Source organism: Gadus macrocephalus, chromosome 21, assembly GCF_031168955.1.
Source record: "Gadus macrocephalus chromosome 21, ASM3116895v1".
In the NCBI taxonomy this organism is placed as follows: Eukaryota; Metazoa; Chordata; class Actinopteri; order Gadiformes; family Gadidae; genus Gadus; species Gadus macrocephalus.
In genome coordinates, this window is record NC_082402.1 from 6,431,853 (window position 1) to 6,454,612 (window position 22,760).

General features: G+C 46.1%; 2 protein-coding genes across 8 annotated transcripts in view; one reads left to right on the forward strand and one right to left on the reverse strand.

Annotated features, from left to right (window-relative positions):
- The window catches only part of LOC132450218 (angiopoietin-related protein 7-like), an 8,376-nt gene extending 6,115 nt beyond the window's left edge, over nucleotides 1–2,261 (forward strand). For both annotated transcript variants that reach the window (XM_060042275.1, XM_060042276.1), the window contains exons 7-9: nucleotides 1–153; nucleotides 639–834; nucleotides 1,260–2,261. The exon at nucleotides 1–153 is cut by the window's left edge and continues 64 nt beyond it. In XM_060042275.1, coding sequence (XP_059898258.1) covers nucleotides 1–153; nucleotides 639–834; nucleotides 1,260–1,406 — 496 coding nt within the window. In that variant the 3' untranslated portion in view covers nucleotides 1,407–2,261. The remainder of the gene's footprint in view (nucleotides 154–638; nucleotides 835–1,259) is intronic.
- Nucleotides 2,262–3,556: 1,295 nt separating this feature from the next.
- Nucleotides 3,557–20,898, reverse strand: snx9b (sorting nexin 9b). Of its 6 annotated transcripts, none has more exons than XM_060042258.1 (20): nucleotides 20,547–20,898; nucleotides 19,850–19,936; nucleotides 18,719–18,793; nucleotides 18,072–18,209; nucleotides 16,147–16,209; nucleotides 15,063–15,225; nucleotides 14,411–14,443; nucleotides 13,823–13,958; nucleotides 12,943–13,027; nucleotides 10,080–10,205; nucleotides 9,455–9,572; nucleotides 9,018–9,148; nucleotides 8,335–8,438; nucleotides 8,102–8,205; nucleotides 7,573–7,650; nucleotides 6,978–7,054; nucleotides 5,423–5,512; nucleotides 5,195–5,309; nucleotides 4,983–5,074; nucleotides 3,557–4,849 (listed from the first exon to the last, which is right to left on the reverse strand). In XM_060042258.1, exons 1-20 carry the CDS (start codon nucleotides 20,556–20,558, stop codon nucleotides 4,802–4,804), a joined length of 1,875 nt encoding a protein of 624 aa, XP_059898241.1. In that variant the 5' UTR covers nucleotides 20,559–20,898; the 3' UTR covers nucleotides 3,557–4,801. The 6 variants fall into 6 exon arrangements, with proteins under 6 accessions (XP_059898241.1, XP_059898240.1, XP_059898244.1 ...); XM_060042257.1 differs by having other exon boundaries at nucleotides 15,063–15,228; XM_060042261.1 differs by lacking the exon at nucleotides 16,147–16,209 and having other exon boundaries at nucleotides 20,547–20,897.
- Between the last annotated feature and the right edge of the window lie 1,862 nt (nucleotides 20,899–22,760).

Sequence of the window (22,760 nt, forward strand, 5' to 3'; positions counted from 1 at the left end):
GGACTACAGGGAGGGCTTTGGGGACCTGAACACAGAGTTCTGGCTCGGCAACGACCACATCCACGACCTGAGCACCCAGGGGGAGTACAGCCTGCGCATCGAGCTGGAGGACTGGAGCAACAAGCACAAGCACGCGCTCTACCAGAGCTTCAGGTGGGCCTGGCACGTGGGCACGCACACACCAAGTCCCCCTGAAACAGTGCATCCATTACCAAAAAACAATGGAAATCTGTGGCTTATTTATTGTACGTGTGTGTGCGTGTGTGTTTGCTTGAGTGCACTTATATATGTGTGTGTGTGCATGACTTTCTACGTTGGTGTATGTGTACGTGTGTCCGCGTTTGTGTACGTGTGTGTGCGTGCTCTCATGTGTACATGCGAACGTGTGCGTCTATGTGTGTACGTATGCATGTGTATGTTTATTTGTGTTAACATTGGGGGAACTTGTGTGTGTGTGTGTGTGTGTGTACGAAATGTGTGCGTGCGTGTGCGTATGTCAACGTCTGTGTATATGTGTGTACGTGTGTGTGTGTGTGTGTACGTATGCGTACATGCGTGGGTGTGTATACATACGTGCGTACATGTTCATCCGTGTGTGTACATGTGTGTATGTCCGTGCCCCCCCCCCCCCCCCCCAGCGTGGAGGATGAAGAGCACCAGTACCGGCTCCACGTGAGCGGCTTCAGCGGCTCGGTGCAGGACTCCTTCAGCTGGTACCACGACAAGCAGTCCTTCAGCACGCCCGACAGCGGCAACATCTGCGCCGAGATCTCCCACGGCGGCTGGTGGTACAACCAGTGCTTCTACGCCAACCTCAACGGGGTCTACTACCGGGTGAGCGGGGGGTTGTGGGTAGTGGACAGGATGTAGGCCTCGCTTGGCTCACAAGGCTAGGAGGTCGGCAAGCGTGTGTCCATTTGACCTGTATGTGTGTGTGCGTGTGTGCTTGCGTGTGGGCCTATTTCTGTGTAGGTGTATATGTCTGTGTGTATGTGTATGTATGTCTGTATGCTTGTGTGTTTATGTGTATGTATGTATGTGTCTCTCTGTGTGTTGTGTCTAGACTGTTTCTATATGTATGCCTGTGTGTGTGTGTGTGTGTGTGTGTGTGTGTGTGTGTGTGTGTGTGTGTGTGTGTGTGTGTGTATGTGTGTGTGTGTGTGTGTGTGTGTGTGTGTGTGTGTGTGTGTGTGTGTGTCTATGTGTTTATGTCTATGTCTGTGTGTGTGTGTGTGTGTGTGTGTGTGTGTGTTCACCAGGGGGGGCGCTACAGCCCCAGGGCCCGCGGGCCGCTGGGCCCTGACGGCATCGTGTGGTACTCCTGGAGGGACTCCGACTACTACTCCCTCCGCCAGGTCACCATGATGATCCGCCCGCGATACTTCCGACCCCGCCTGTCGCCCTGACATCACCGCGACGACGGCCCATAAACACAACCCCACCACCGTGGCGACGCACCAATCGGGACATGGACAGATCGCCAAACTGTGATCGTCAAACTTTGATCGTCAAACTAAAATCGTGCGATCACAGCCGCAATACAAACTTTTAAGATATCGTAGAACCTTTTGATTTGGCGTTGGTGATTCTCCACCGGAGTGGAGGATGGGCCGTCGCAGGATGGTCTGAGTAGTGCTTGAGTACCTGGACACGGACCTTTCTGGAGCTGAATACACGCTATTTCGAAGTTGATTAAACACGTCCCCAGTGCTTGATATACGGACTCATACTGTATATCACACGTCCTCATAACGCATAATTTATACACCGGGTCCCTCAGTGGGCGGGGGACGGGAGGGAGTCGACTATTATTTTGTATTATTATTTTGTACACTTATTTTGTAGACTTTATATTACTCTGACACTTTATTCGGACCCTTAGGTATATAATGTGGATGGATGTAATGGAGGGAAGGTTATAAGATGGCCTAGTGAATGCTACCTGAGCGTTGTACCTATTAAGAGACAGTTAACAGTTAAACTGTGAACTGTTAATGCTGCTGGATATAATATTGACGTTTTCTTTTAACCTCTACTGAAATTTCATTTGGAAGTCTATTGGCAATTCAATTGGTTTTACAAGCCATTCATTTCACTGTATGTACAGTAGGCCTATATATGCACAAAAACAGTGAAATGCACTATAATTAGGCCTAACTATTTCCCTTTAACGTAATTGTGTACACCAAATTCAATCCCCTTTATTTTACCTTTTGTTTGACTCAGAATACAGCCCTGCACTGTTTATTATTAATAAAGCGGTGTTTATTTGACAGTATACTATCCGAATTGAAATACTAAATTCACTGAGAAAGTAGGCTATACTTATTGAAGTTCTCTTTGTGGAAACAACCGTGTAGGCCAGTATTCCCTGTATGATGAATGCCATGGTGAGTTTCTAGCTGATTGCGTCTATCTCAAGAGGACTGCATTTACAGAATTCCACAATCCATGACCATCTTAGCACTGCCATATCAATGTCACCGTAATGTGAAGTGAAGATGTGGGCCTACCCTCTACTTATTCACCATTGGGTTAGAGGGTATGATACAAGATAGGCTAAACAACGCAGGTTTAGGGTACATTATAATAATAATAATAATAATAATAAGGGTACATTATTAATCATGAATTAACATTAGTTCACGCAGTTATTAGCATTATAATATATCATTAGCATAGGGGTAAGGGGAAGTGGGTTTAAGTAAGCCCCAGGCCTTTCAAATAATGCAGACGATACATTTATTAACATGGGCACTATTGCCTTAGTTAACTTGTACACCTTAATTAATAATGAACATAAATACATTTCGTCAAGTTTAATAATTAATGTAGGCCTACATTAAAGATTATTACATTTTCTTACTTTCATGGTAATCCCAGGGCGAAATTTTTAATAGATTTTGTTGCAAGATTAATTAATTACCTATTTTTAGGCCAATTCCTTCTTGCCTCTAAGTTGACTACTCGGTTCAATCACAACGAATACAAAATGCTGAAGCTTCGTTACATTCGAAACGTGCTGAAGGGGAAATAAATAACTAAATAGCAACTGGACTGGACGGGAGAGTGGCGGGAGTGTGTTGAGAAGAAAGACCGCACTGTTTAGATTCCCTATCGGGCCAAGTCTTTCGCGTCGGGCCGGCTTATGCCCGCTATACATCCAGCTGCACCTGATGCCAGTAGACGCTCCACTGGATGAAGAAGCGCTCCATTGACAGCGCGGCCCCGCCAGGCCCCTTCGCAGCCGGGCGTTGCTGACGACCGGTCTCGCGAGACTAGGGTTGTATGAGAAGGTTACACCCTGTTCTCGCGAGACTAGGGTGGTATCACAAGGTTCCACCCCACCACCGCCACCTCAAAGAGCGCACAAACGCGCTCTTTGATTCTTCGAACAAGCCACCGACTCATTCTCATTCCTGTCCCTCTCCACGTGCAAAAGAAAAATCAAATCTGAATGAAATAAGGGCTGTGCTGGGATTGCAGCGAAGGAGTAGATATTTCTGTCATGTTGCTGTTTGTCCCTTACAAAGTTGACACAAGGACAGAAGCGTAGTCGTAGTAAATACAAATCAGTTTAATAAATCAATAACTGGATTTTTTGCTCGTCCATATATACGTAATACGGCCATTCCAATATGACCCGAAAAGCATAGGACAGATCAAATAGAATATATATTATATATATATATATTTGCATTTTTTCAAGTGAGATGAAAACAAAAGTGTTGACAGAATGAAATAAGAAATTGATTGAATACTGAGCAGTGAAAAAAGCAAGCAGAAATATCTCATGGCTCAGTCCCAACTCCGACCCCTCCGCCCTTCCCCGCCACGCTCACATTGTTGTCTTATTTTTTTTAACTTTAACAAAATATCACATCCTACACCTTCAGGGGCTTGCTTAAAACAAATTGCTTTCGGTTATAACAAACAAAACACACACACACACACACACACTCTCTCTCACACACACACACAAAAGGGCCATTTTAAAAAGCAGTGGGGTTGTCCACTGGGTTTGGCACTGGGATTCAACAGGTTTCCTCTGACATTTGGCTTCTGCGAACAAGGCATGACAGAGAAACCCCCTCAAGTTAAGTGCATCATCATCTCAAGGTGTGAAAGTGTATTATTAGCATGTTTGAAGGTCGTGGGACTCCCGCTCTTCCAGAGTAAACAGTAAACGTTGAGGTCATCGGGGGGGGAGGGGGGGGGGAACCAGCCAAGCGTCCCAGAGCTCCCATGGGAAGGCACATTCAAAGAAAAGGGGCGGGTCTTCCTGTTAGTGGATGAGGAAGTGAAGTACAAGGGAGGAGTAAGGCACAGCCAATAGTGTGTACCACAACCCCAACACACACGCACGCGTTCTCCATACCGTCCTTCTTTCTCAAGTCTGCTGCCTCCTTGAAATGAGGAAACGTAGAATCCCTCAAGTGTGACTAAACGGATGGTGAGGACACAGAGCAATGACAACACAGACCAGAGGGGAAATGACATGCTGACATACTAAGGCAGTGCTGTGCTTATATAGCGTACGTCCTCTTTCCAAATCGATTCCCAGCGGCAACACTTCTTTGAACCACGGGCGCGGGGGGGTAAAAGTAGTGTGGAAGTGCTTTCACGTAAAGCATGTGACGCTGGGTTCAAAAGAGAGGGATAGAAACTAAAGGAGGGAGGAGCGAAAGAGCAGAAGAGAGAGAGAGAGAGAGAGAGAGAGACAAAAGAGAAAAAAGAGAAAGAGACAGACATGTCGCTTGGCGTTTAGCCGACTTCATCCTCGGCCAAATGCTTCCGTTCTCTACATGGTGGTGAACTGGGCGTGCGCTTGCCTCAACTTCTCGGCAATCTAGCGAGGGAGATGGAGAAGAAAAAGACAAAAGACTGTAAATCTTCAGAAACAGAAAGGCGATAGCGATCCAAATGAGCTATATGAACGATAATCAGGCTGTCTGTGTGCAGAAAACTTCCTTCACTCTTACCGTCTCGTAAAATTTGGCTTGTTCCTCAAGATAGAGCTGCATGACACGGTTGTAATCATAGATACGGTTGCTATGGAAGTGGTTCATCTCGGCTGTGGGTTAAGGGCAGCAATAGGGGTGTCAGACTGTAAAATGTCAATCTACGACCGTGCTTTTCAGTAGTAAGAGGAACAGCAGTAAACGAGGACAATGCGGGTTGCCCGGGGCGGTACCTTGTAATGTGTACGACATGGTGCTCACTCGCTTCGCCATAGTGACCTTCTCCTGGGGGCTGATCTTACTGGTCGCCACCAGCTTGTCCCCCTCCTTCACCTTCTCGATGCCCGCCTGACGGGGAGGGAGAAATAAGAGTTTAGGTCGTTCAGCGCTTGCTCCATCACCACGGAAAGTCAGGCTTGTTTTTCTAGGTTTTTATCAGGAGGCGTCGGGGCTAAAAGTACCTTATGGACTGCGAGGGTGTCCGGGAAGCATCCCAGGAGACCTTTGTATTCATTGTTGGTCTCCATGAGGAAGTGGAGGTCTTTCCTCGGCTGGAAATACATCACAAGCGCGCGTGCACACACACACACACACACACACACACACACACACACACACACACACACACACACACACACACACACACACACACACACACACACACACACACACACACACACACACACACACACACTTTTTTAGAGACTGTAACCGTATGCAATTTAGGGTGAACTCCAATTCTCCTACACACATATTTTTTTTAATTGTTACAATAACTAAAAAAGGGACTTATTATGCATCAGACAGTAAAAAACAACCACTAGACGATTAGATACTATAACAAACAAACGCATGTTTACCAGAGGAATCCTCCCAGCGGATGCAGCTTTAAACAACGTCCAGAGGTTCATTTCATTACACAAGATATCAAAAAAGAGCATTCTCAGGCAATTAAACATGAATGGGTTTCACAATATACCGAAGGAATAACGAAGACCAAGTCACAACAAAAGCAAAACAGCTGCCATCGATTAGAAAGAAAAAAAAAAGAAGAAGTTGTTATTGCCAAATGTTGACGTTTGAAGGCTGTGAACTCGTCACAAGCAGAAGGCTTAATCTAAGACAGCGGACTTAAGGGCAGAGCGAGGATGTGCCGGAAACGGCACAGGATGGCGTTACTATATTCTCCGGATGAGACAGTATTGTTGTGGTCAAGAACAGATTGCAACATTTGTGATATTGATGAGTGTGTGCGTGTGCGTGTGCGTGTGTGTGTATATATAGTAAGTGCTGATAAAGATTGTGATAGCTTGAAAATGTTTAACAAAAAACAGCCTCTTAAAGATTCTCCTTTACTGCTGTTTTAGACTGTAAAAAATAAGGACTTGGGAGACCCATTGGTATACATGTTATATTTGGCACATTGACAATAGGAATTGATTAGCCGCCCGTGTTAGTCTACGGCCCCCAATCAATATTATTAACTCAGTTAATAATAGAGAGAAGAGCTAGCCACTGATTATCCAACCGAACAAAGAACAAATGCATTGGGCCCTACACTACGAGTATTAAATCCCAATTTGAAGAGGCTTCCCACAACACAAACACAGAACAGCTTTCTGCTGGTGCTATGACCTGCAACCCTCCCCAGAGACCTTCATTTAAAAAGCCTTCAATAAACAATAAACACAAAGAACTCCTGGCCAATCGCTATGAAACCGGATTACCACGCACGCACACACACACGCCAATCCAGAGCAAGGCACCAGCAGTGCATGCATGCAGGCTGACTGTAAATATTGAAAACACAAATGATAGAAACAAAAGCTCGGATCAACACCAGTGGGGCCAGAGCTGCTGGTCAAGCCGGACGAGCATTGAAACCAACCAACGTACGTGTGTGTGTGTGTGTGTGTGTGTGTGTGTGTGTGTGTGTGTGTGTGTGTGTGTGTGTGTGTGTGTGTGTGTGTGTGTGTGTGTGTGTGTGTGTGTGTGTGTGTGTGTGTGTGTGTGTACCTGCTCCGCCACCATCAGGGCGATCTCTTCATAGGTCTTGCCCGCCGCTGTCATGGCGTCTGTCAGCGTTGCCTCTCCTGAGGGCAGAAGGGAGTTCATGGGTTAGCTAAATGTCGCACTAAAGGGTCATTAACACCTTTTCGTGAACCACCTCATATAGTATAGTAGTCAAACGGTGAAGATAATACATATGCAGTGGCCAGGCAAAGAGTGCCAGCGCTTCCTTCATACGCAATTAAAACGGCAATAATTAGTATTAATGGTATTAATTAGAATGGAAAATATATTATGGAATACTCATAATACATTTTTATTTTTTTCAATTATCTATTTTATGTAATACATCAATGTAAATTAGTCCATCTTAAAAATAAATCCCACGTACCGCCTGCAGTACCATCGCACACCACAGGTTGACAAATCCTGCTTTAGATCATCTCCTACTATTCCGACTATCGTGTCAGTGATTATAAATACTGTGATGACGTTGGCCAGGAACCTGTGTATCAGCATCTTTTGTTCAGCTCCCTTGTACGGTTTCCTTGTCAGAGTTCTGCGATGGACTCGGGACAGACCGGTCGTTCTGTGCTCCTACCTTGGTATCCGCTGCTGTTGAAGACCGAGGAGAGGTTCTGAAAGGCCTTGCCAATCCTCTGGTACTCTTTAGGTAATGCTGTGAATGGGAAGAGGATGACAACATTTTCATTAACATTTACACATACACACAACACACAACACACACACACATACACACACACACACACACACACACACACACTCAAAGGCAAGTCACATTGGGTAGGTAAAGTGAAGGTGATACTGGGTCCCTACGTAGTAATTAGTAGTACAGGTAGAGAAGTCATGATAATAGTCATTATATATCTCCCACGGGGAAGATGTGGGTGTGCGTAAGTGCTTATGTGTGTGTGTTTGCGTGTGTTCTGTGTCTGTTTGAGTGTTAAAGATTGTAGTGTGTGCGTAAGTGTTAAAAGTGTTGTGTGGGCTTAAGTGTTAAGGGTGCAGTGTTTGCGCGGGCATGTGCGACTGTGAATGTTTGCAAGTCTGTGTGTGTGTTTACACGTGTGTGTGTGTGTGTGTGTGTGTGTGTGTGTCTGCGCACGTACGTCCTGTGCATCTCTTCCAGTGCTCCTGTCCCACGGTGAGGATCTCCTTCACCCCGTCGTCCATCGCTTTAGTAAACCTGCTGAACTGGTCGCACTTCTGCTCCCTGCACAAACACACACACACACACACACTTTTGTCAGACCCCCATCCTCCACGCCACCCCCAGGGCCCCTGCTGACAGGGGGGGGAGCCCAGGGCCCCTGCTGACGGCGTGGGAGCCCAGCCTACTCACACTTCGATGGGGTCCAGGTCGGGGGCCTCGGGCTCTATGGTGGCGAAGATCATCACCCCCACTGTCTCGTCCTTCTCCGCTTTTCTCTTCCCCGTCTTCCAGTCCTACAACACCATCAACACCGTCAGCACGTCAGGGGGGATGGTCACTCGCCATGGGAGAACTGACACACGACCCAAAGACCGAACCCGCAACGCCGTCGACAAGCATGACCGTCAGCGGCACGCTGGTGACCAGAGCGAGAGCGGCGAAGCTACTGCGTCTACGTTTTTACAAACGCCTTTAAGATGAAGAAGTGGAGACTTTTGTTAAACAGACCTAACATTTACATACGTGAGAGATAGACCGAATGGAGAAGGAACATGAAGGCCTGTATTCCCTGATTGGTAAAGGCCAGGGTGAGTTTCTAGCTGATTGCTTCCAACTCAAGGGGAAGGCACGAACAGAATCCCAGTCACAATCAATCCTGGCCCGGAATATAATTATGGCTTGAGAGCGATGCTCAAAGCCCCTTTTCTGGAAGTCCCCTTGGGATGAGTGATGAAGCAGGAATGCACTCACTCATCGTAATATAAGGCTGGGGATGCTGGTTCTACCGCCACCGTGTTGAACCCTCCCAGTTTGCCCTGGACTTGTGAGTAGCTCTTCTATAAGCTGTAGGGTGAGGGTGTGTGAGGTGGCACCTTTTCGTCCTTGTAGGTCAGGAAGAGCTGGAAGACTTCGCTGCTGGAGACCACGGGGTGCCGGCACATCCGGGTCATCCAGCCCTGCAGACGCTCCATGCGCATCTTGATGAACTCCTCCTCGAACCGCCCTGGGGGACGGACGGACGGACGGACGGACGGACACATGGGGGAGAGAGTGAGTGAGTGAGTGAGTTTGAGAGAGAGGGAGCGGGAGTGAGGGGGAGATAGAGAGAATCAGTGAGGTCAGTGAGTGTGAGTGAGAGAGAGAGAGAGAGAGAGAGAGAGAGACACAGTGGGTCAGGAAGTGATTGAGAGGAAGTGAGGGAGATAGAGACAGAGAAAGGGAGAGAAAGAGAGAGAGTGAGTCAGTGAGTGCATGTGCGAGAGTGAGAGGAAGTGAAGAGGGGGGGGGTTAGAGAGACGTTTCCACTGACCTGTGACCTGCTTGTCCGGCAAGGAGGGGATGGGGATGGCTGAGCCGAGTTTGTCCAGCAGCCTCTCGTACAGCCAATCAAAGTGCTTGTAGCGGTGATTGACGGGCCTGTTGGTTGTCTGCCAAACGATAACATTCAGTTAGTTAGGGCCATAAGTCAGCCAATCCAAAACAAACATTGCATCACAAAAGCCTCACGTCGGCGTGTCCAAATGTATTCAGGAAGTAGGAAAACTAAATGATCGGTAGGGATTATTCTAATGATTGACCGTTTTATCATATACATAGCATAATTACGTGTTTCTGAATTTTTTCGCAGATTACTTTTTTTTATATTAATGATTAACAGACAGTTCAATAAATATATATATATATTTTTTTAATTGAGTCTTGTACCATTTTTTATCGTCATTGTGTAATTTTTGAGGGAGCAAAAGCAGTATCGGCTCCAAATATTGGCTCAAGAAAATCGGGATCGGCGAATCGGTCATCAGCCTTGGCTGATGAAAAAAAATAAATCTGTATCGCATCGGTCCTAGAAAATCCATATCGGTCGATCCCTAGTTTATTCCTTCCAAAACGTCAGAGGTTCAAAGGTTGAACCAGGTGGCGGCGGTGAGGCTTACGTTGGGCGTGACTTGGTACTCGATGTAGCTCTTCAGGCCGTACATCTTGGAGCCCTTCTTGGGGTCGGCCACCACACAGTCCAGCTGGTTGTCGGGGTAGGACCACACCGGGCCCACCTCGCCCATCTGAGCACAGGACACACCGGGTTACTACTAGGGCTGCTCCATTATGGGAAAAATCATAGTCACCGTTATTTTGGTCAATATTGAAATCATGATTATTCACACGGTTATTTTTGACTTTGAGAACATGGTGTATTTATTCAGCAAGTCTCTCCCCAAAGAGATTTTGTAACTGAGAACTTTGAAATTTCGCCTTAACAAGAATACACAAAATGGTCAAAAAGAAAATGTTCCAATCTAAAATTATGTACAGATATGTATCCGGCTGTTCTGCCCTTTCTATAAAACGTTAAAAAAAACAATAATCCCAAAAAATAAAATAAAATAAATATATTTTTTAACTGGATTATGTTAATTTTGTGATCGTTTGACGCTAAAATTGAAATCGCGATCAAAATTAAATTAATCGCCCAGCCCTAGTTGCTACCATACTGGGTTACTACCATAGTGGTTTACTACCATACTGGGTAACTACCGGTCTTCACATGTTACCGGGACACAGGAGAAAGGGTGGCATGTGGCTCAGAAGGTAGAGCGGGTTGGCTTGTAACTGGAAGGTTGCTAGTTCGATCCCTGGCGTGTGGAGGTGTCCCTGTCCCTGTCCCTCACCCTAACTGCTCCTGACGAGCTGGCTGTCGCCTTGCGTGGTTGATACCGCCGTCGGTGTGTGAATGTGTGCATGAATGTTGTGATGTTAGGCAATATTGTAAAGAGCTTTGAGTGGACACTGGTGAGAAAAGCGCTGTACAAATGCAGTCCGTTTACCGTTCACAAACAGGACAACCTCCACCGGTCTGATCGGTGTGTCAGGATGACGACGTACGAATGAACAACATGTTGAGGTCATGAGGTCACTAGGAGCCCCTCCTAGTGTGTAAGCGGGAGGATCTTCCAGAGTTGTGGAACAGTCTCCGGTCTTCTCTAATTGGCTGTGCAGCCGTGTGACGCAGACCGGCGTAACTCAAGTGGGTGGGAGTGGGAGGGGCTCTGGGAGTGTCGATAGTGAGATTATTGTAAACAAACGGGTACAGGCTCTTTTTATAACTGAAGAATATATCAGTTAAAGGATATAGGATTTCCTATTACTAGGAATTCTTTGATAACAGTAGTGTTATCAATAGGATGTAGTGATAACTAGGGATGGGCATTTGAAGAAATTTTCTTGATCGAGCATCGCTAGAGTTATCGATCAATTATCGATTAATCATTAACTTTTTTCTATGTTTTTTTTCTAATGTTTTTATCAATGAAATCTTTATTCCAACAATAATGTATGGGCCAAAATTAATACAATACAGTTAACTTGAAGACCTACAACTGTTTAACAGTTTTAAAATAATAAATACAGGCATTATAGGTTATAGGCCTATGCGGCGCTCGTAAAGTCCGAACAATGCGCCTACAGGCGCTCTTAAAGGTTTGGAAACGATTCAACAAGACTAAATCTGTAGCCTATTCCAATTACAATAAGTAGCGAACTTATCGGACAACAATAATCAAACAAAGGCAGTAGGCTAAAAGTGGGCATTAAACTGTATAACTGTTATGAAAAAAAGGGGGGGGAAAAGGCCGACATATAATGCCTGCAGCCGGCGCGCGGAAAAGGCTCGCAACAAAAAGATGAGCCACCCATTTACAAACAATTGCATGAACTAGTCTATCTAAAAGCAATACCTTATTGAACATATATAAGGCTGGACTTGTTGCTAAAATATCACAGTTTTGGCAAAATGTAACGACTCCAAGAGGCACCAAGCGGAGCGAGAGTCAACACATTAAGAAAGAAAAGAGCGACTCACATACGGTGGTGACTGTCCCTACTGTCCATAGCATACAGTAACTCCAGCCTACATATTTTTGTTTAGGAATATAAGCATGTTAACATGCTCGGGGGTCAGACGCGAACGCAGCCTTGTAACTGTCAGTCCAGCAGCAGAAAACACCCGCTCTGACGGGACCGAAGTTGCGGGGATGCAGAGGTATTGTCGCGCTAACTTTGACAGCCTGGGGAACCTTCTTCCATTCACTTTCCACCAGTCGGCAGGGTTATATTCAATTAAATGCTTCAAGACTCACAGTATGCAACACAACGTCCTTTTGATCGATAACAATATAAATTGATCGACGCATTTCTTAACGATCAATTATCGAGCATCGATTAATTATGCCCATCCCTAGTGATAACATTATTTGAATCACTTTTGAACAGCCTTGACTACAGAGTATGTTGAGGTTATTTTAGGCCAAGAGCGAGTCACACGAAGGACCTTTGACCGCACCAACGTGTCACAAGACCGAGCCCTCCGACCTCTGACCTCTGCATCATCAACCCTAACCAAACAGACTCCAGTTAACTTCGACACCCATTGGCTTCCCCTCGCCCTCCCAGAGGTGGTGGTGGTGGCACAGATCCTCGTTTTGGACATGGGTCCCAAACCACTGAACCTGTCCAGTTCCTTATGTCTAGTGACTGCTTCTACCCCACACTGTTTTGGTTTCTGCTTAACATGTGGGTCTCACCACAATCCGACAAAATCCGTGGTCAATTAGGGCGTGTACGTCATTGAATTGTGTGTTAGCGATGTGCTACGCCATATTACTAGAAGTTTCACTAGTGCAAATTTGACTTAATATCCGGTATCCTCGGCTAATAAACTAGAGATTAGAGAACTGTGGTGGCAGTTTCAAACACAACTACGTCCTCCCCTAATGACAGATAAAAAGGTAATAAAACACATACATAGATGGATAGCTTCTGTGATCCCTTGACCAGCTGCTTGGCTAGGAGGTAAAGCTCCGGCCCTGACTTGGAGAATCCAGGGAATCTGCTCGGAGGAAGACGGACAAAGGTTTGACAGTTAGAACACTGGGTAGGTTACCGTGAACCTAGTTATGCTACACGTGAACCCCCTAAGATTGCGCGATTTGATTGGTAGGCTGTCTCGGGACACAGCGCAATATCCCAAGATGTATTGTTTTCACCGCAAAATGTCCCGCTATACAAACAAATAAACCGCTAATAAAAACAAATACATCCCGGCAAAAAGTGTTATCTTGTTTATTTTTGGAGTGTTCACGTGTAGTACTTATATACTAAAACAATTACCCACCTCCTTTGGCGAATCATTGTTGAATCTACCATGAACCAGATGTCTGGCCTCTATTCTGTGCTCACTGAACTAAGATTCCAAAGCCTGATGGTAGCGGAGTGTCGCTTCCTTTTACTTCCCCCCGGCACGCATCATCTGCCCACTCTCAGACTCAAACACGCAAACACAAAATTGTCCCCGCTGGTCGATTCACCTCATCCGATAGCCATTAGGAAGTCTAAAAGAGTGCGTGGCTAGCCCCTCCTAAACGATTGTATGGCTAACAGCTGTGTAGCAAATGTTAGCTATGTAACTGACGCTTGTTAGCAAGAGAGCTAACATTTGCTACATCGCCAACATTGCTATCTAGCTAACGTTTATTAGCCACATAGCTCTGCTTTGGTACACCGCTGCAATGAAACTTAGTCTAACCCGCTACAACAGCTAACAACATAGCTAACAACCGGCATAGCGACTAACGCTTGACATGCCCAACAGACTAGGACCAATCAAATAAGAGTTAGCGCTCACTTGTTGAGGGAGATTTTCATGGCGGTGCCCTGAGCTCCGCCCCTTTGAAAAGCCCCGCCCTCTCCGGACTCCGACTCGGCGTAACCCGATGATTTGACGTCATCCCACTCATCGTCCCACTCGTCTTCCTCTGCTCCTGGGGGGGAGGAGTCACACAGGCAGTCATCAGTGACATCCCCTCTACAGTGGTGGAGTTCGTAGCTTAATGCAGATCAGCATTCAACATCAACGCATGAAGCAATACTACCAACGCAAATAACACAACGTTCACACACAACTCGTTCAAACTAGAACACAGAGAGAGCACGCAAACCAACAGCACTATCCTGCAATGTCTCAATCCAGACATTCATGAGTAACCAAACAATAACAATCAAGGCGCCATCAGCACACACAGCAACATCTTTGGTAAAACACGACAAACAAAATGAGTAATATGCCACACTTTATAAGTTGTATGGATGGTAACACGTATACATGGCATGCCATTCGTCACGCCAACCAAGTCCGTCATGCTGGATTTCTCAATCCTGAATGTTAATGGGCCATCAGTCAACTTTCCCATAAGACACCGCTGCAAAAGATTACCTGTCTCAATCAGGTAAGGATATGGATAGATGTCTAAGGTAAGAGGAAACAAGAGAGGAAACATTTCACGGTCTCTTCTTACTCATCATGTGATCGGATTCATTTTAAACCTATAGCCTTTGGAGTCCCTGACCATGGCTAGATTGTGAGTTTGGCAGCACAGTTTAGGCTGAAAGCGGGGGTGAAAAATGAAAAATCTTTCCAACAAGTGAATAACTAAACACCAAAAAAGTAGAAAAAAGTATTTGGATATAATATGATCAAAATTTAAATTAACTTTTAAGTAATGGATCGGAAGCTTTTTATCAAAAGCGACTTATGATCGGTACATTTGTCAGAAGAAAGAGAAAAAACTATATATCGCTTTCGGTACAGTAAGTGCCAAGCACTTACAATCGTTAGGTTAACCCATTCCCCGTTTACAACAAAGTTAGCTGGAATAAGATGCTTCACACAACCCTAAGTACTATTCTTACGAGCCACAACATACAACATACAATAAGTGTGTACAAAAAAATGAAACAAAGACCTTAGGGCATGAAAACTAAACCAAGGCATGTAACTAATACCAAGGCCCACCAACATCACGGCCCCCCCCCCCCCCCCCCCCCACAGAGTCCAGGGCTCCAGACCGAGGTTCCCCCCGTCTTACCGGGGCCTTGGTACGCCTGGGGGTGACTCTGCGCCCCCCAGGGGTCCGGCGCCGCACTCCTCCCCGTCTGCGTGCCCTCCGGCTTGGACGCCCAGTTGTTGGAGGCCCCCCCCGTGGCGTCGGTGTTCCACGCGGACCAGGGGTCTCCGCCGCCGTTGCTGGTCTGCTGAGACGGAGACGGAGACGAAGGGGGGGGGGGGGGGAACACGAGAGTTACTGGGCTGCAGGGGTAGGTGGGGGGGTCGGGGGGTTGGGCTCTGGCTCGGCAGACCCAGGGGGAGGAAAGGGGAGTCAAGGGAGAATAGGGAGAAAGAGAGAGCGAGAGAGAGAGAGCGAGAGCGAGAGCGAGAGCGAGAGAGAGAGAGAGAGAGATTGGGAAGTGCCGCCGTTTAATGATTAGCCATAGGTAGTCATTAAACACGTGCTCGTTCAATATAATGCAAGAGCAAACTCCGTCACACGTGACGTTTGCTCATGATTACCCAAGTCACCCTTTACCCGTTACCTACGAAACAACGCCAGCTCAGCAACACATGCACGTCGTACGGGCACGCATGTACAACCAAACATGCTTGAAACTTTCATTTCAACGTAAAAAAAAACGTCAAAGACAATCCAATAATACAAAAACGACATGCCGTGCAACGCACCAGAATCCAGCCAATTGCGGAAACGAATGGACAGTGCGTGAGCTCATGTATGCATCATGTAAACACACACACACCCCAGATGATGCCAACCACAACAGAGAGGGCATTCTGAACATAAAACCTTCCGAAAACAGCAGTTAAAAGCTTTGCGGTTATTTCACAGAGTCTCAGGACTTTTACCATTCGGGGAAACTAATTGAACACAATAGGCATCTCATACACGCTCTGTATTGGAAATTGTACGGTTTGCTGATTGGTCGAGTGATTTTGGTTGGGAGGGGGGGGGCGTGTGTGTGCATGAACAACTAAGGAAACTAAAATGACATGCTTTCAGGCAGGCGAGGGCAAAGTTTGCTTATCCGGTAGGGGCGAGCAAGTAAACAGGGGGAAGGTTTGGTCTTCCATGCCCCTGAGCAGCACCCTAGGGTGGTTACCTCGTGGGGGAGGTAGGGGGTGTCAGGGGTGTCCGGCTGGGGACTTAACTCCCCAGCATCGACCTTAAGAATGGGAGAAAAGGAAGAGTGAAATCATCAGAAAGCGCCAGAAGAGAGGAGGGGTGGGCTACAGCATGGCAGAGAGATGGAGTAGGATGAGGAGCAAGATTTAGAGGGAAAGAGAGAGAGAGTGAGCGAGAGTGTAAGAGTGTAAGAGAGAAAGAGAGAGGGAGAGTGAGCGAGAGTGTAAGAGTGTAAGAGAGAAAGAGAGCGAAAAAGTGAGAGACAAAGATAGAATGAGCGAGTAGGTGAGCGGGAGAGAGAGCGAGTAAGAAGTGAGAGAGTAAGAGCTGAGAAGCAAATGTTAGAGGGAGAGAGAGAGAGTGAGCGAGAAAGAGAGTGAGAGTAAAGGTACGGCCACACCAAACGCGTTACCCGCGTACCACGCGTATAAAATCGGCAATTTTTCCATAGGGAAGCATTGGTTTACGCGCGTATGAGGTGCGTACACGCGTATCATGCGTACAAAGCAACATTTTACTCGCGTTAGGGGCGTATGAGGCGCGTATATATACGCGCGTACATATACGCGCGTACATATACGCGCGTACATATACGCGCGTACGCGAGGAGTTCAAAAAATTGAACTTTTTACGCTCATACGCGTGATACTTAGCCGCAATAGCCAATCAGCGTGGAGCTTGACCCGACGTCACTGGCAGAGAGTAGTGACCCTTGCACAGAAGCATACGGCCAACATCTTTCTTTATTCTGGGTGGAAATAGTAACATAGTTACGCCATTAAATGCGTTTATGGAAACATTTTTAGCGAGAAATGTGCATTTTACTTTCATAATGTTCACTCGGTGAATGTGAAGGATGTTTGGTTTGATAGTTATGACGAAGAGTGAACGCTCCGTTCACTTGCATGGACAGAGTCTCTGGTTGCTAAGCAACCTCAACGTCTTGGCGGACTATTTCTCTGCCGATCAACACTACGAATGCTGGAAACACACCAGACACACCATGTGAAGTTATTTAACCCGATTATTGTTATTTATATCTGAGATTATTTAATCTAACCCGATTCAAGCTCTATCATGCACCCAGACACGGCGGCGTTTGGGTTTCCTTCCTCGGACTCCTAAATCCAGCGCAGCCACAGGCGTGTAGCTGCGTATGTAGGACCATTTTTGACACAAAATGGTCAAGCAACATTTTAGCTGCGTTACGCGCGTACATGGTACGCGGGATACGCTTTTGGTGTGTCCGCACCTTAAGAGTGTGAGAAAATAAGAGAGCGAGAGAAGAGAAAGAGAGGGACATCCATTTAACTGAAGTTCAAGGCCCCAGTGTGGTATTTAAGTTCTGCAGGATTCACTGCAGTGGTTCTTGTGATACCAAAAGGTGGCCATAAGCCTCTATAGTGGAGTCCCTATGTATTTGTCTTCTTTCTTGAAAGAAGAAAAAAAATTAAAAATAAACCGTCCATCTGTTATGGATGACCCAACCACATACCGTCCCCATCAGCATGTCTCACTTCCACATTTCGCACCCTTTCTTAATTTATGTATATTGTGTTACCGAGTGTGTTAGGGGAACATGGACATGCTGAGTGCATTCTCAGTTTTTTCCACACACTTTACTCAAATAAGACCACCAGACAGCAGCTCTGAACAAACTGAAACTCTGAACTGCTGCTGGAGAAGATCGAACCACATTGTGATGAGCCTGATTGGTGTATTCTGAGTTCACCCCATGACCTCAGAAATAAATAAACGATGTGTGCAGCTGCCATGGCGATCCGGCACACGTGTTTGCGTTTCAATGTGTCCATGTCACCATGTGTGTGCGTGTGTCCCCGTGTGTGTGTGTCTGTGTCTGTGTCTGTGTGTGTGTCTGTCTGTGTGTGTACACAAGGTCACCTGGCTTTGTGCAGGTGTTGACGCCGGGGCGAAGGCATCGAAGAAGGAGAGGTCAGGAGGCGGAGCCGCGGCCACATTCCCGACACTGGGGGGCGCTGTGGTGGTGCCGGCTCCAGTCAGCGGCGAGGGCTTGCTCAACTGGAAGCAGGTCGGTCGAGGAGAGGAGAGGCAGAGGGAAATCAAAACATTGTTTCATGTTTGTTTAAGGAGCAATTCCTCGAGGCAAGATGGATGCCCGTGCTAGATGTAGGTCTGGTGGAAAGCACGTCATGCCCTAGTCCCAACTGAATTCTGAGGAGTAAGACCTTTTGAGGAGCAGCTGGAGTACATTAAAAACACACACACAGGCACAAGCACACACACAACAATACACAAACACACAAAGACACAACTACACAGACACACACACACACACACACACTCAGCACATTTTCAAGTGAGACATATCCTGTTTGGATCGTCTCTTCCTTGTTTTTCCAATTCAAGCCGAACAACCAGTGTCACAGCTATTAACTAGCCGTGCAGTAAGTTAGCCAAGGAAGAACGTCAATAAACCCTTATAGGGGTAGAGGCCAGGGGGGGGGGGGGGGGTATTTTCAAATCGTCCAATCGTGCGAGGCTCAGACAGAGGCCAGGACCGGGCTTACCTCTAGGTAGTCTTCTGGCACCAGGCCCACCTCCCCCCTGGAGTTCTGAGCCTCGATCCATCCCCCGCCAATGTTCTGGAACACAGTAGGGGAGCAGAGAACTGAAGAACGAGGGGAAGGGTTTCCCCGCGACACACAGCGTGGTTCAACTAGTGCCAGGGAAATGGCGTCCGAGTGGACTGAAGACATGGACTGATCGACAAACCCAGTTTTGGATTTTATATATATATATATATATATATATATATATATATATATATATATATAGAGATATTATTTGTGTTATAACCATATAGCCTGTTAAGCCCTTTGAGACTGTACCTGGGATAAAGGGCCATACAAATAAAATGTAATCGTAGTACAGCGATTACATTTTACAACAGCAAATCTTTTACATTTTATAACAGCAAATTATCATTTGAAATGGCCTTTGTTTATGGGAGAAAATATACGAATATATGATATATTTGAAATAAACTAAGCATACATTTCAATTGAAAGGGGTGTGAGGAATGGCTTTTCAAATTGATAAGCATCGTAGTGATGTACATGTTTACTTTGTAAAAGTTTTCATTATGACCCATTTCCATAAATCACCCGACCCTGCTTCTAACCGAAATGTAATGTGGAAACCTTTATCTGGCCTGTCTTTCATTACGTTTCACTCGAGCCATAACATTTATTCAAATGAGGGTAAACAGGAAACAAATCCAACTTTATCCACACTGGCACCTTTGACTCACTATTAATTTGGAGTCGTGAGAAAATCTCTCCCTTTAAGGAGTGACGACTGCAGAGAAGAGGTTAGCGAGTCGGTGAGTGATTATAAAACTGACCTTTGAACTGTTGTAAATGGCAGTAGTGATGTCATGTTTGCTCTCATTCTCGCCAACCGTGTTATCCTTCATTTCCCCCTCTCTCTACACACATAATCTTGATATATGTGGCTCGTTCAGTAGGGCTTGCAAAAGTTGCCATATCACCCAATATAGGCCAATCCATATGACCACTCAAACTCAATATATGGAATATACAACAATTTACTATAAATAATCAAAATTTGGCATGCATATGGGAGGAAAAACAACAGCCAGTCAACAGGACTAGATGGAAGTGCTGGATCCTCTATACCTGATTTGTGACAGTGACAGTTTCGCCTTCTCTGACGGACAGTTCGTTGTTTCCGGGCTCAGCACTGAAGTCATACAAAACCTGCACCTGCAAAAAGACGGCGACCGATCAAGCAACAAACACACCGACTTTGTTTTGAAAAACGCTGCTGCGCTATGCTGTCCCACACTAGTATGACAAGTAAAATATTGCACATTATTTATCTTATTAATTAATGGACACACACACACGCTTCCAAGTAAAAATAAATACGGCTCAAATACATTTCACTAAGAGCACCAACGAACGGAATGAGATCGGTTATTTACTTTCAACCTGTCACACAACAAAAACCGACAGACTGACTGGTGGCGCCATTGACTACATTTCCCAGAATTCCACGAGGTTCAAAACGACCCGAACTGGAAAGGTAGTAAAATGTCACAAGACACTCCTGAACGAGACTCATTTTCCAAGTACAGTAACAACATTACATTTGGCACCAAATCCAAAATGTTGACGCACACTTGGAATCACCGTCCAAAAGATGCGCCTAATGCCGATATAACTCATCGAAAAAGTTACGAATAACGCGAACGTTAGTAGTCCGCCCGGGAAGGAATCAAGCGACAACGTTACAACACAACAACCGTCTCACTTTTTCGCACCAATCCAGTCAAAAGAACCCCCCAAAAAACCCTTTTCCAACGATCCGTACCTTATTCGCCATTGTCGATGCGTTGATCACTCATTACAAGCGGGCCTAGGGCTTCAAGATTTCAAATCCTCAGCTGGACATTTCCCCGCTGCTTTCAAACGGGGCGAAAACAACGAGGTGGTTCCTCGTCCAGCAGAGCCAGTCACCCCACTTATTACAACACGTTATTAAGCACCGATAAGCCGTTAACCTCGGAACCGACCCACGGTGGAAGTATCCTGACGGGTGAGGCGCACACTGCGTTGTTTTGCCGCAACGAAACCGCGGAGCGATCCGACTAAATCGAGTGAGCGAAACCGGAAAGCTATCCTCGGTCCAGACAGAGCCAATGCCCCCGACTCCCCCCTCTCCTCCTCCCCCTTCTCTTCCTCCTCCCCCTTCTCCCCTTCTTCCCCCCCACTCCTCCACCTCCCCCTTCTTCTCCTCCTCCTCCTCCTCTTGAACCTCCTTCTCCTCCTCTTACACCTCCGCCCCTTATTCTCCTCCTTCTCCTTCACCCCTTCTCCCCCTACTCTCCTTCTCTCTCCTTCTGCTCCTCCTTCTCCCCCTTCTCTCCCCTTCTCCTCATCACCCTTCTCCTCCTCTTCTCCTCCTCCTCCTCCTTCTCCTCCTCCAGAAGTGTCTTGTTCACCAAAAATGCACAAATGTAACCAGATATAATCATAGCTACACAATTACAATAATACTAACCCTATAATATGCATGATAACGATAATGCATATAATAAAATAAAATAAATCAAAGTCATAATAACAATAATCATAGCAATCATAAAAAGATTATGCACATTTATACGATTCATTATAAATATTACAATTACCAATATACATTTAATGAATTAAGATCAGTTAAAAGATGTTGCCAGGGAATTAAAATCCTATGAAGCACAAATCTCTCATATTCAAGATGTGTTTATAATCAAGGGGATAGGCCTACTTTTATTTTTTTTAAATACTAATAATAACAATAATACAAAAAAAACACTTACCAAATGCTGCCAATCTTAGATTGTACCCTTATCCTTTTAATTTGGCATACGTCCAGCTTTCCTACCTTTGACAGCTCACAGCTGGAGTCAAGTGAGAGTCCCGAGTGACAGGAACCCGTTCCTGGGACGATAGTCGCCCTCTGGCGGTCTAAAGATAATAGTGCAACAACTGCCGGAATTACGTAGCGCTGATTCAGGGAAGGCCCTCGGTGGCGAAGTCACGCCCCTTCCGGTAGAGCCCTTGGGACCTATGAGGTCGAAAAATATAAATGGGTTTCATGGAGAGGAATGAATGGAGAGGAAGTAATTATTTTCTGGTCGCAGTCATTATATGCCCCGGATAACACATGTGTTGTTTCTGGATTTAAATGATAATTTTTCATCTCAAGAGATTGACCGTTTATTGCGCAATTGTTCAGTGAAAGGCTGTAGAGAAAACACATGAGACACGTCTCGTACGTGACGTCACGCTCGGTGCGACTGGCACTGGCGTGGACAAGACGCGACAATCTCCCCATCGGCATAACTGAAAATCTACACATGCCACGACGTATAATGGTTTTCACCTCTTTCGATGCTGTTATCCTCCCCTTGGTAAAGAGCAGTGAAGTGGAGCAGAGTGATCGCCATGTCTGTACAAGAGTGGGGGTGACGTATATCAGTTGCGTCGAGAGCAGCGAGGGGCTGTAGTTCACAGGACGGCCTCACACAAAACCTAACATTATCAAACTTCTTCGCGATTTATTTTTGTTTTCTTTGCATAATTTTTTTTTATCATTTAAATCCACAAAGAACATACGTATTATCCAGGGCACATAAAAACTGGGACCAGAAAATAAAAACTTTCTCTCCATTGAAACCCATTCATATTTTTCGATCTCATAGGTCCCATATGGGCTCTACCGGAAAAGGCGTGACAGCCTGCATGGGCGTAGTTTGCACTCAACAAACCTCAGAGATACAGAAAGAGAAAGAGAAAGAAAAGATTATCGCAATAGGGTCTTAAGAGGGGCACTTAAAGTACTCATAAGCACGGATATTGCACAACAGCATCCAGCTGCAGCGCTGGAACAGGGGCCTGTGGCATGGCGAGGGGCCTGTTGCTTGGCAGGTCCAGGCTACTCCAGGCTCACCCCAGACCAGACCCCGACTCCTGTGCTGTACTTTGATGCTACTCCAGGCCCCGGTTCCTGTGCTGCAGCTGGACGCTACTCCAGGCCTCGGCT

What these genes read in the sequence shown, in the direction of transcription:
- snx9b (XM_060042257.1), bottom strand. An exon ending in CAACACCTGCACAAAGCCAG is followed by an intron (nt 16,210 to 18,071) that starts GTGACCTTGTGT and finishes CCCATTCTTAAG; the next exon opens with GTCGATGCTGGGGAGTTAAG. An exon ending in CAACAGCAGCGGATACCAAG is followed by an intron (nt 7,055 to 7,572) that starts GTAGGAGCACAG and finishes TTCTGCCCTCAG; the next exon opens with GAGAGGCAACGCTGACAGAC.